The sequence below is a fragment of the Aythya ferina genome (assembly GCF_964211825.1).
Source record: "Aythya ferina genome assembly, chromosome: 2".
NCBI lineage: Eukaryota > Metazoa > Chordata > Aves > Anseriformes > Anatidae > Aythya > Aythya ferina.
Window position 1 is genome coordinate 3,283,503 of NC_140297.1, and position 12,957 is coordinate 3,296,459.

Here is a 12,957-nt window from a genome sequence, read left to right on the forward strand (position 1 = left end):
AGTTGGGGTAAATATCAGCAACCTGTGGGAGGTGTTCTTCTGTTTTTTTAAGCAGGGTCAACTATTAGTTTTCAAAAAATGTCATGGATTAAAGTTTTTTTAAAAGAATATCTAGGAACTGCATAATCTTGTGTGTTACTTGAAGGACCAATCTATATTAGTAATTTGAATTAGTCTTTTTTGAATATGGGTGATGAAAATTATGCACAGTCTGCCAGATGAGATCTCACCAGCAACTGTACAATGGCATTAAACTTTCTAGATATCTTCTGGAAATATTTTACTTCATATATCCTATGTCAAGGGGTAGACTTGGTGATGATCTTAGACCCTTTCCATGTCTGCATGCTGTGATTTTGTAAGTGGGGGCAGAAGAGCAGAGAAGATTTAAGACACCTCTATGCTCTGGACTTGCTGGAGTAACAAATATCTCTCTCTCCCCACCCCCCTCCTTTTTTTTTTTTTTTTTTTTTTTCCCTTCCAGAAAAGCCTAATTACTTTGTCAAGGAACTTTCAGATCTGAAAGTTGATGAAAGTGGAACTGCAGTTTTTACGTGCCAGAGTGAGAAAACTGCATCCTCTGTGGTCTGGAGGAAAGGCATAGCTGAACTCAGGGCTAGCAAGAAATATGAGATCACGCAGAAAGGACAAGTCCTGCAGCTGACCATAAATAATTTGGAGAAAAGTGACAGTGACACGTATACCTGTGACATTGGTGATGCCCAGTCCAGAGCGAAGCTAGTCGTGCAAGGTATGCATGAGAGGAATAAGACTGTACATCCTGTTTCTCCAACAGCAAACGTTATTTTGGTGGAATTTGTACGTTTATGGCAAATCTCTGGGATTGCGGTTTCCTGGCCTAATTAGAGGCTCTGTGCATGTGTGTAGGGGGCCAACTGCCCCGAAAGGAAAGGCTGTATGAACTAGAGCAGTGGTATTGGGTGGCTACATGTCCAGGTGTTTAAGTGCTGCCATCCATGCACAGGCAGATCTATTTCTCAGCATATGGATAGCAGATTTAACTTCTGGTTCTGATACATGATATATGTAGAATGAACAGTCCATGTGGACAAAAATCTAGCAACATGGAACTGGACATGCAAAACAATTTGTTGATTTGAAGTATTTACCTCTGGAGCACTTTAGGAATGATTTAGAAACCAAAATGCTGATGTGAGGAGGGGCTGATGAACCTGAATTCAGTGTGAGGTTTCTGACACTGACTTTTCTGAGTTAAAAATAGTTCTCTGTCAAAAAGCTCAAGATAAAAATAAAGTTCCCTGATGCTGCATTCCAGGTAGTTCCGTTAGGAGAAACTTCATAACATTGGATTTGCATTGTGCTGGCTACTTGTTCTGCTATATGTGTTCTGGTATTTTGAAGTTGTCTTCATCCTACTTTGGTGTGTGTCCTGTATATATTATCTTCCTGTGAATTATTTTTGTGTTCAGTTACACGAGAGTTATGTTTCAGTCTTCTGTATCATGAATGTATTTCCTTCTTGAAATACTCATGTGGGAAATCCATAACCATAACCCATAAGTTTTTTCATGCTAGGAGTGGAAGATTCCAGTAATTGGTGTATCTGTGTTCCTTTCAGGCCAGAAAGTGCTAATAACAGAAGACCTGGAAGATGTCACTGTGTTAGAAGGAGAATCTGCCATGTTCAAATGCAGAATCTCTCCTGTAGACTATAGCAAAGTGCAGTGGTTTTTGGATAAAACCCCACTTCATACCAATGAACTTAATGACATCCAGTCTCAGCCTGGTGGATATCACTTGCTAACACTGAAAAAGCTCTCACTGAAGGACTCGGGGGTTATTACATTTGAAGCTGGTGATAAGAAAACATCTGCCAGTTTGGTTGTTAAAGGTAATTCAAGCATAAAAACTGCAGGAGAGAAGAGAATGCATAAAAATCTCTACGGGATAATGTGGATAGGTGAAAAAAAAAGGCAACAAATTTGACCCCAGAATATGTATATCTGTATATGTTCAAGAATATAATTAACTATATGATGAAGCTAGGGGTGGGGAATTAACTCTTTGCATTCCTCGAGAGCTGTCAATTTATTGGACCTTAGATGGGAATGTTATACTGTAATGATGGTACATTGGATATCTTGTCCAGTTTTCCTTCAGCCAAGCTGGAAGGGTGGCAAAGTAATGATGAGTGAGAAGAAACAGATTAGTTCAAGGAAAAAAAAAAAAAAAAGAAAAAAGAACAACTGATATGTTTTTAATTTATGTTCCATTATTTGAAAGGCAAATTACATGTGTTGTCTGCTCTTCATTGTTGACAATGTTTTCTCCAGAAATGTTGAACTAGGCCAAAACCTGCAATGTTAGTCTACTTTTATAGTGAGGGAATAAGATGAATGCCACACAATCTGAGAGTGTAGGTTTAAAGAAATTTTGTTTCCTTATGGGAAATATAAATATTTGTTATTATACAGAAATGTGAAACAGTCTGTGCTGTGTCAGATTGTATTCTCGTTCTTTTCAGAATCATCATGTTTCTTGCAAGATTTTTTTTTTTCAAAATTTGAAAATTTGCCCCAGTTGGCAAATTTTGACATGCCACAGAACTGCAAATAGATTTTTCTGAAGCCAAATGAAAGATCCTATTTGCAAAAGGCTTACTCCTTTTGGTAACACCAGTACAGGATGCTGTAATGCTGACGAGAATAGTTTTTGGTTTTCTGATGAGTTGGATTTTTATGTAATAATAATAATAATAATAATAATAATAATAATAATAATAATAATAATAAAGCCAGAAGTGCTGGGGGGTAAGATCTACCTTGACTTTTTCTATCAAACTTCTATAAGCTATATAGAGAGACAAGCACTTCCAGAGAGCAGTTCATCTCTGTCCTAATGACATATTTTGGAAGTAAATGTCTGGTCCTTGGAGGATCATGTCATCTTCCACTGATAATAGAGACATTCTACATGAGCAGTCAAGGATATCTGCCTAGTTTTTAGATGACCTCATGCCAATGAGGTGAGCCCTGCTGTATATAACTGGCTTTGGGAAATCAGTATTGCACCTCCCTTCATCTAGAATTAACTTCAAGCATTCAGTTAGAAGGTTCAAACTAATAAACCCACATTGAGAAGTGTTTAGGAATAGTGCCTCCATCTTGCTTATGTTTAATGAGATTGGAGAGATCTTTTTCATGTTCTTCTACAGGCATTTTCTTCTCAGTTTCTTCCAGGTGGCGTTAGGTATTTACTAAACCACATTTTATGGCGTGACTGATGCCTTCCTGAGGGCTTTGTAGTGATGCACACCAAATTATTCATTACTAACCCTGATCTGTAGTTTTGACACAAGTGATCTTGGACGTAAGTCTTACAGATTACTTGTGATCTGAAAATCTGCACCTCTTCTGAAAATCTCAGACCATTTTTATGTGATTCTAGAAAAGCCCTGCATCTTCACAAAGGAGCTGGTTGATACTGAAGTCACTGAGGGAGAGGATGTGATTCTCCACTGTGAAATCTCCAAATCAGACAGCCCTGTAAAGTGGTGCAAAGATGGGAAGAGCCTTAGGAATTCTTCTAAGTATAACATCAGCCGGTCGGGATTTGAAGCCAAGCTGGTCATTCACGGGGCAGAAGAAAGAGACAGTGGCAGATATGAGTGTGAGGCTGGAGCAGCTAAAAGTAGTGCGGTTATTACTGTCAAGGGTAAGAACATTTGGAGTGATGGTTTGGGTCCTACTTTGTTCTATAAGCTATATATGTGAAGCTATACTGAGAAGGAGCCTCATGTCTTTGCACCACAGTGCAGGAAAGGTCCTAATTAAGTCATCCAGGGCAGCATCCAGAGAGGTGGCAGAATGTGAGACAGGAAAATCCTTCATCTTACCCAATTTGGGCTCTGTGGAAGTTAAGTGTCTCATCTTTCTAGAGCAGTCAGCAATGGGTCAGCAGAGAACAGTCTCTGTAGAATATCCACTCAGCCCAAGAGATAATCCAGAAAAAAAATTAGTCACCTTTGAAGCTGTCTCCAATGCTGTCTCCAAGAAGAAGTTAACGCACCCACATTAGTCTAGATAATTGCTTTAGGTAGCTAATTTTTTGAGAGTAGCACATCTGAAGCATTTATTCCAAAGAACATTGTCAGGCAGGAGACGATAACTGAAGGGTTATATTGTCTGAGCTGCAACAAATCAACGTTCTTTTCTTAGACACATGAGATTTTAGTGTATTTCCTGAGCATTTTAGGAAAGCACCAAGTATATTAGGCAGAGCAGTGGGTATGAGCTGGGTGAGAACTAGGCTCACCTGCTATTCATGTTACAAGCCCTCTCATCATAATTCCTCCAGCCTCTTGTGAGTCACTTCCCCAGCCTGAGGAGGACCTGAGTTCCTGAGAGCATCTGCTCATTCACACAAGCAAGTTTCAGCAAGCTATTAGTGCTTAGCCTCACCAGTGGATATCCTGCACGCAGTTATTCCCAACACACTCTGGAAAGGCTGTTCAGAAGTTGTATCCAGATCAGAGAAGTCAATGTGAACAAAAAGGTTTTGTATCATTGGAATAGTCGACCTGAAGCTCAGAGCACAACAAGGGAAGGCAAGCTGCTCACCCAGAGCACAAAAAAACAGACCAGTTTAAGGCTGAGGTCTGCCGTGCAATGAAAGAGAACAGCTGAGTGATGTTAGGAAGGTGATAGCAGATAGTTACGGGTCCAGATTTTTTACAACTTTCCTTAGCTTTCTCATAACCCATTACACAAAAAGAAGGACCTGCGTTGACTCCAGTAGGACCTGGATCTTACCCATGATGAAGAGGAATTTTTTTGTTAGATAAAAAATAAACAAGCATTCATAACGAGTGTTACACAACTGCCCCATTTGTCCTTTCACCCAGAAGGGTGTGGATGGATGCAGCATTTAAAAACATGTATTCAGATCACTAGTAGATGCAGAGGAATCAAGTTGTAAGGATGCCTACAACAAATTGTAGTGTTGTAACATTCCTTTACCTAATAAGTCACATCAGAATAGCAGAATACAAAAATAGCAGAAAAATTCAATATTCATGTGATACTGTAAGTATCCACAAATTAAAGATGAAAAGAGAAGAGAAGAATAGACTGTAAGTTTTCAACAGCCACAGGACAAATACATCATGAATTGGTAGCCAGCCTCCATATTCATAAAAACACACTATTAGACCTTTTTTCCTCCCTCCTTTTCCTCAAGAAATGCTGTCTCTGCAGTAGTTCACCTTAAAGTCCTGAGTCCCAGGCTGTGATAGAGCCTGCATAGGAATCTCCCCAGGGACCCTTTCGTGTCCAGCATGTCCTGTGTTTCTTCTGTGCTGTTTTTAAGTCCACATTCATGTCTGATGAAAATCTGTCTTGGTTTCTTATAATAAGAAATCAACACTGCTAACCATGATAAAAGGTGCCTTGTCATTTATTTGTGTTTTCTGTGCATATGTATGAGGTGACCTTGGTTATATTTTACTTTTTTTTTTTTTTTTTTTTTGTGCCAGTGATTGAGCTTTGACTACCAGTCTGCAATGTAGCTCAGTGTCTGCCATCCCTGACTGACTTCTTGCACCACCAAGATTTTGGCTAAGTTGCACTGGTGGAACTGGCTTCTGTTTGTGTATTCTGTGCCACATATCTTGCTGTCATTCCAAAATAGCACAGGGAAGCTGAAGTAGGACATTTCCACTCACAGCTAGGCCTTTACAGTGCCCCTGCGCTACTTTACATAATTTTGGTGCCCTCTTTACTACTGAGGAGACAGGACATAAAAAAATCAAATAACTGAGCAGCAGGCCATTGCTAAAGACCTTTTAAGACTGAAATTGCACGCTAATGCCCAAAGTACTGAAACCAGCTGTACACTCTTTGAGTCATTAGTAGTAGTCGCAGCATCTGCTGCTTTTGTTAATAACAACAATAACAGCAAAGTCTTTAAATAGTACAAATAGTGGTTCAAAGATAAAAAGCATCCAGTCCTGAATATTTTTGAGACTTCTCTATAAAGTTCTGGCAGCCAGATGTGATTTGTAAGAATCTGTTCGCTTTGTTTGCTAGTGTATTTTCATTCCTGTGGTTTTCTACCTGAATAAAAAGAATATATATGTATATAAAACAAAAAAGAAAAAGTGATTTTCAAGCTCGTGCATTTCCTTAAACATGCGCAATGTTCTTTTCCAGAAGTACCAGTTCTCTTCAAGAAAGAGCTTCGAAATGAAGAAGCTAAAGAAGGAAAGCAAGTCAAACTGACCTGTGAGCTCAGCAAACCTGATACCCCAGTGAAATGGATGAAAGGAGACACTGTTCTTTATGCCAGTGAGAAGCATGAATTTAAGCAGCATGGCACTGTGGCAGAGCTCATTATTCGAGATGTCAAATCGATAGATGCTGGGGACTATACCTGTACCGCTGGGGAACTGAAGACCACTGCTCAGGTGAAAGTAAATGGTAGGCAAGGTTGGATGCATTGCAGCACTTTCTTAATGCATTGTTTTATAGCATTACAGGCTTTTTCTACAAAACAAACAAAACCACAGCACTTCTTTTTGTAGTAGTATCATCTACAAATTAATGCTTAAAATTTAATGGCAATATTGCATACTTGTGTGTACCTATACATACATACATTTTATGTAACTTTATGTTCTACATCTGGGAGTTTAAATCTGTAACTTCCCACCAAGCCCACAATAAGTGCAGGGGGTGTGTTTCCTGTATTGTATGTGCCAGAGTTCCTGACCTGTTAGCTGTTTTACATGGTTGTGACTAAGACCGGAGTTAGAGTTTGAGACCAGCAGCATAAGAGCATGGGAAGAATGTGAAAATGTAACATGTAAGCGCAGACAGGAATGCACAGCAGTTAGGTCTGGTCCCTAGCAAATTGCAGGTGGCCAACTGATTAATGCTTAGATTCCCAAAGTCCCCCAAACATCCTTTTTAAAGGCCCGCAGATGCCGTCAGTCCTCCCCTATGCCATTATACAGACAGCTTTAGTAAAAAAGAGTGAGAGCCTCCAAAAGTATTTTATGATGGAGATAGAATTAGGGCATAGGTACTGTATCAGAGCCCTGCAGCAACAAGGAATTAATTGGACTAGCAGTTTAGGACTGCTCTGCCCTTTTGAAAAAGGACTGTTTTTAGGGGTGACAGCTATCACGGGGCACTTGTACAGCAAGACAAGGGGGCTTGTCTTGATCCCTGGTTCTGTATTCTAGCTGTGCCTGTCCTTTTTAAACAACCCCTGGAGAACAAGGAAATGGAAGAGGGGAAATCTGTCTCTTTGCGCTGTGAACTCACAAAAGCTGATGCCACTGTGGTGTGGAAGAAGGGAGAAGCCACACTCCAGGCAAGTGCCAAATATGAAATGAAGCAGAAGGGAACAGTGGCAGAGCTGGTGATTCATAATGCAGAGCCAGAAGATGCGGGAAGATACACCTGTGACACTGGAGACCAGCAGACCACAGCCCAAGTCAAAATCCATGGTAGGAATAAGACACCTGCTTGTGACCATTTGTTATTGTTCTTGCCATGGTCCTGCACATTTACAGTGAGTGTTCATGAAAAAAAAGGGATCCATATAAACGAATGGCAGCTCTGGCTGTGTCCATTATGTTATCTGTTTTCTAGGACAATAACTTCATACTAAAACATAACAATCAAATGTCCCTGACCTAATAACAAGGTACCTTTTCTTGCCTCTGAAATAACCATTCTGCTTTCTTCTTGAGACAGAGGCACTTGCCTGAGCTCTAAGGTAAGAAGGGCCTCAGCCACATGCTTTATTAAATAATATGCAGTTCTGTTCTATACTTCTTGAGCAAGTTTTTCATATATCTGTGACCAACAGCATTTGGGCAGCAGCAGAGTAATTATTTTTATATTTTAATTATTGCAAAATAATTGTTTTTTCCCCTGAAAACTCATTGCATGCTATTGTAAATGCAAGTAGAGTCCTGGAAGTGCAGGTAGGTAAAGGTTTGTTAGCTGTGCCGAGCGAATTTGTTTCAGCTTTTTAAGTCCCATATGGGGTGACCACTTGGTAGTGATGCTCCTGAAGTAAAATGAGAATGCTTCATTCCTCAGCCGTCTCTGCACTCATCGAAGAAGAGCTTAAGAGCCTGGAAGCTCTGGAAGGTGGGACAGCCACCCTGCGCTGCCAGCTGAGCAGAGAGGCCCCTGTGGAGTGGAGGAAGGGGCACACTGTTCTCAGGCCGAGTAACAAGTACAGGATGAGACAAGAGGGCACAGTGGCTGAGCTGCTGATCCATGATGTGGACACAAAGGATGCTGGAGACTATACATGTGTAGTGGGAAGCCAAAAAACCACAGCAGCTTTATCAGTGAATGGTAAAAAGTCAGAAATAACCCAAGAAACTCTGGAATGTTTCTGTCCATCCTTTCCCTCCTCCTTTCTGTACATTCTCTTTCAGCACCTACCTTTATGTCCTGCATCTACTTTTGTCATCTTTCCATTTTTTCATGTTGCTGTGTCACTTCTTTCCCCAATTCCTGTCCACGATCTGTTTTCATTATGCCCCATATTGCATGTGTGTTTGTTGTAATGTCTTCTCAGAGACCCTTCTCAAGTGAAGGGTACTGACGTGCATGTATGCTTTCCTGAATTAGTATGGAAAAAGATTCCTTGGGGTTTTCTGTTGAGGAGAGTTCATTACTTCTAATGATGAGGATGAGTTTGTCCTTTGTATGTGGGATCCAGATCAAATCTGAGATTGATTTCCACAGAAAGAGTTACTAGAGAGTGGGTTTTACCAGCCACAAAAAAAGGCAGGGTATGATTATGGATGAGGGTGTTAGGATAAGTATTTGATCAATCACAATTCAGCCTCTGACCAGAGGTGCTGGGCAGGGCCCTGGGTTGCGATCCCTTGTTCATTCTGCGTCTCTCAGCCCTGCCAGTCCGCTTCAAAAAAGAGCTGAAGAATGAGGAAGCCACGGAGAGTGGAACGGCCACGCTGCAGTGCGAGCTGAGCAAGGCAGGCAGCTCGGTCGAGTGGAGGAAGGACGGAAAGGTGCTGATGCCAAATGGCAAATACAGAATGAGACAGGAAGGCCGCTTTGCTGAGCTGGTAATCCAAGACCTAGACTTGACCGATGCTGGCAGTTACACCTGCGTGTGTGAAGACCAGAAGACTACAGCTACTTTGAGAGTGAATGGTAAACATTCTACCCATGTTTCTCATTAAGCCCCAAATTTAGTGTGTCTGACAGTGTTTGCTGGTTGTCTGAAGTTTGGTCGGTATGATTTCGAAGAAGTTTTATGGTAGCTCTGTGGAGCCAGAGTCACCCTAGTAGATAATATTCCCTTGTGCTTTTTGAGCTTTGAGACAGCTCAGCAATGTCCTATATTTTTTTCTCTATTTTTTTTCTCTCTGCTCCAGGAGATCTTCCTCCCCCTTACAACTGTATCCACCTAGCAGTAGTACATTTGATTAAATGAATATGCTGTAGTCCATTAATTCACAGAAAAGCCTAAATCAATTTGATATATTTCTGATTCCATCTCTGTTGGTATTGCATCCTTCAGCCTTGCCTATCCTCTTCCAAGAAGAAATGGTGAACAAGGAAGCTACAGAGGGTGAGGCAGTTGCTTTGCACTGTAAACTGAGCAAATCGGCTCCTGTTGAGTGGAGAAAGGGGAATAAAGTCCTCAAACCAAGTGAAAAATACAAAATAGAACAGGAAGGCCCCTTTGTGGAGCTGATCATCCAGGATTTGGATTTGACAGATGCTGGTGATTACAGCTGTGTGTGTGGAGATCAACAGACTACGGCTGCTTTGACAATAAATGGTAAAAAGAAATTCCCTACACACATCCTCCCAAGTAAATCTACATAATTCTGAACTCTTCCTCTTTTTCTCCTGTTACATCTGATCTCTACATGCTTTCCATTTCTGTCCCTTGCTGATTTTTTCCTTCTTTTTCTCCTCTGTCTCTTTCTCTCTGCACATCCTCCACCTGATCCCCTCTTGATGTGCTATTTTTCTTCCTCTGTACTATGTTTGAATGACAAGTGTAGTACAAGTCCCAGCTCAACACAATCTCTGAGTCCAGTGTACCTGCTGTTTAAAAATTTTCCCATAGGGATTGTCCTAAAAGTGAGATTAATTTTTTACTTTCTTTACTTAGACTGCTACACCTGTTGCTCCTAAGTGATAAAAATTTTCAAAAACATGTGATGCTACATAAGGATTCTTACTGAAAAAAATACTCTTTATTATGCTCCTGCTGTTCCCAGGCCTTTTACATCTAGATTTATTTATTTGTTTATACCAATTTTGTTTTAATTTTCCCAGAAGATATCCTGTATATCTACAGAAAGCCAACAGCATGTTTACAGTTGTTTTACTTGAGGAGCTACATTTACAAAAATACAGACAGTGCCATGATCTAAGCACTTCTGTAGAACTGGTGCTTTCCTCCAGGGAAACAAAATGCTCTGGGCCTCATACTGATGTATGGCCCTTTATTTTAATTTTATCCCTTTAATTTTGTGATGCATAAAATAAAGGGTAAATGACTTGTCAAGTTTGTAGAGAAACAACACGGCTTTCAAAACAAATTTTAAAGTGAGAGGACCAAAAAAAAAAAGAAACTAATTGAAATCTCTTGTGAATTGTTAGAGATTGAACACAATCCTGGAGTGTGAAGAAGGTTTTGTGACTTTAGTGACATGCAGGTTCAGGGAGACAAGGGACAAGAGGCCATGACCTACTGGTCATGGGCCAGGCTTTCTCAGCTTTGATGCTGTGTCTGTATTCCATTTACTCTGCAGTCCTACCCACTCTTTTCACCAAAGAACTGAAAAATACAGAAGCTACAGAATGTAAAAGTGTCTCTCTGCGCTGTGAGCTGAACAAGGCTGCTGCTAATGTGGAGTGGAAAAAGGGATTGAAGACCCTCAGATCAAGTGACAAGTATAAAATGAAACGAGAAGGTGTCGTTGCTGAGCTTATAATCCAAAATCTAGACACGACGGATGCTGGAAATTATTCCTGCGTGTGTGGAGACCAGCAGACTATGGCAGTTTTAACAGTACATGGTAAAACTAACAAAACAAGACACATCCTAAAATTAACTCTTGTTTTCTCTGTCCGTTTGGGCAGACACTTGGTTATCCTCCTTCCTTCTGCCAGGCCCATACCCACAGCCCACTGATGTCAATGAACTGTTCCTATTGACGTCAGCGTGGCTGGTGTGCATGGCACAAGAGGGGTGTCAAAATACAAGTTCAAAGAAGATAGGCAACCGGGATGGCTGCTACCATTTTAGTGAAAGTTGATCATTTTGTTTTTCCTTTATCAGACTTTCTGTTACGATCAAGCCCATTAAAATGGTTTATGACTTAGTGGTGTTAAGGTTTCATCACATTCAGAAAGGTGAGGTAATTCCCTAGAATCTTATTCCCATACTTTATTCCTGGGACAACAAGTTGCTTTTATATACAGGCCAGTTGTCATTGTATGCAGTTACTCTGCAGTGTAAAGCAAGACCAAACTTTCTAAGTGATGGTCAGGCTCATTGTAAACTTTGATTTTTACCGCAACTGACATATTTGAAAGAATATTTCAGTTGAAGTGAAAATGCTTGTTTTCCCATCATGTACTGAAATGAACAATTTCATTTCAAACTGACATTTAGAATGAAACTTCAGTGTTTCATTTTTTTAATGTAGAATGTCGTCTCATTTACTTAAGTTTGTGAAAACGTAGTAAATATCCTCCTTTCACTACACTTTAAAACTTCATGTGAGAAAACCAATTTTTTTCAGAAATTTCAAATTAGTTTTTTTCTTTGAAATTTCACAGAAAAAAAAAAATGGGTTTTCTACTTCTGTTGGTTTGTGACTGAGTACATGTAAAATATCTCTATGGATTACTGCAAGCAGTAAATCCTTTTGCAGTAATTTCATTCCTCATACTGTTTCACAGACACTATTGACAATTTATGTTCTTGTGTTGATAAACCAATTCAAGATAAGAAGGAAAAGGGAAATTAAACATCAGAGTTTAATTTTAACTCTTTGGAGCATTACATCTCACTGCTCATATTGCTGTCTCTCAGCTTTACCTGCGTTTTTCAAAGAAGGTTTGAAAAACAGAGAAGCCACAGATGGTGCAACAGCCACACTGCACTGCGAGCTGAGCAAGGTCGGGGTCCCAGTGGAGTGGAAAAAGGGGGACAAGACACTCAAACCAAGTGATAAGTATAGGATGAGACAAGAAGAGACATCTGCAGAGCTGTTGATCCGAGATCTGGAAGTAGAAGATACCGGAGAATATACATGTGTGTGTGGAGATCAGAAGACCTCAGCTGTCCTGACAGTCCATGGTAAAAAAACAAACAAACAAAACCTTCTCCTCTATGATAGCAGCATTTCAGAGATCCCCCTTTTCTCTGACAGATCTCTTCTCACCCATGTTGATGTTTTGATTCTGCAGCCTTTTCTTGGTTTGCTGCCTGACCGTATTTCATTCTGTCTCCCACTGTTTGTCAGTTAGACACTGATGGCCTTATGGCAGCGTAGAGTTGTGAGAGTTTCTTATCTTAGACCCTTCTGCATGTTGTTAGAGTGAAAAGGCAGATGTTTGTAAGGCCAAAAGCGTCTAGGCATCTAGCAAATCGCTTGTTCTCAGAAGGATTGTACCTTGTGTCTCACTGATATCAGTGGATTGGAGGAATGTTCATTAAGGGTGCTGAGCTTGTTAGCAAGAGATTTTTGTTCTCTGTTTGGGAGAGAATGGCTGTCTTTTGCAGGACCATGATACATTGTGCTGATTAAATGGCAATTTCAAAAAAACAAACAAATGAACAAAAACCACCACCAACAAGCCATTACTCTGAAGGTTCCAATTTAGAGAGAAGTTAGGCAAAATATGTTCCTGTATCTGCCATGGTGAATAGTGAAAACCTTTGGTTACACCTCCG

The 12,957-nt window shown here is 40.3% G+C and overlaps 1 protein-coding gene across 15 annotated transcripts in view; it reads left to right on the plus strand.

The window, feature by feature from the left end:
* OBSCN (obscurin, cytoskeletal calmodulin and titin-interacting RhoGEF) overlaps positions 1 to 12,957 on the plus strand; it is a 184,565-nt gene that overhangs the window by 66,682 nt on the left and 104,926 nt on the right. For 12 of the 15 annotated variants that reach the window (XM_084509857.1, XM_084509867.1, XM_084509870.1 and 9 more), the window contains 10 exons: positions 485 to 751; positions 1,601 to 1,873; positions 3,430 to 3,696; positions 6,192 to 6,458; positions 7,226 to 7,492; positions 8,094 to 8,357; positions 8,919 to 9,185; positions 9,556 to 9,819; positions 10,805 to 11,071; positions 12,094 to 12,360. In XM_084509857.1, the coding sequence (XP_084365983.1) occupies positions 485 to 751; positions 1,601 to 1,873; positions 3,430 to 3,696; positions 6,192 to 6,458; positions 7,226 to 7,492; positions 8,094 to 8,357; positions 8,919 to 9,185; positions 9,556 to 9,819; positions 10,805 to 11,071; positions 12,094 to 12,360 (2,670 nt within the window). The remainder of the gene's footprint in view (positions 1 to 484; positions 752 to 1,600; positions 1,874 to 3,429; positions 3,697 to 6,191; positions 6,459 to 7,225; positions 7,493 to 8,093; positions 8,358 to 8,918; positions 9,186 to 9,555; positions 9,820 to 10,804; positions 11,072 to 12,093; positions 12,361 to 12,957) is intronic. The other 3 variants (XM_084509865.1, XM_084509868.1, XM_084509862.1) reach the window with 3 other exon arrangements.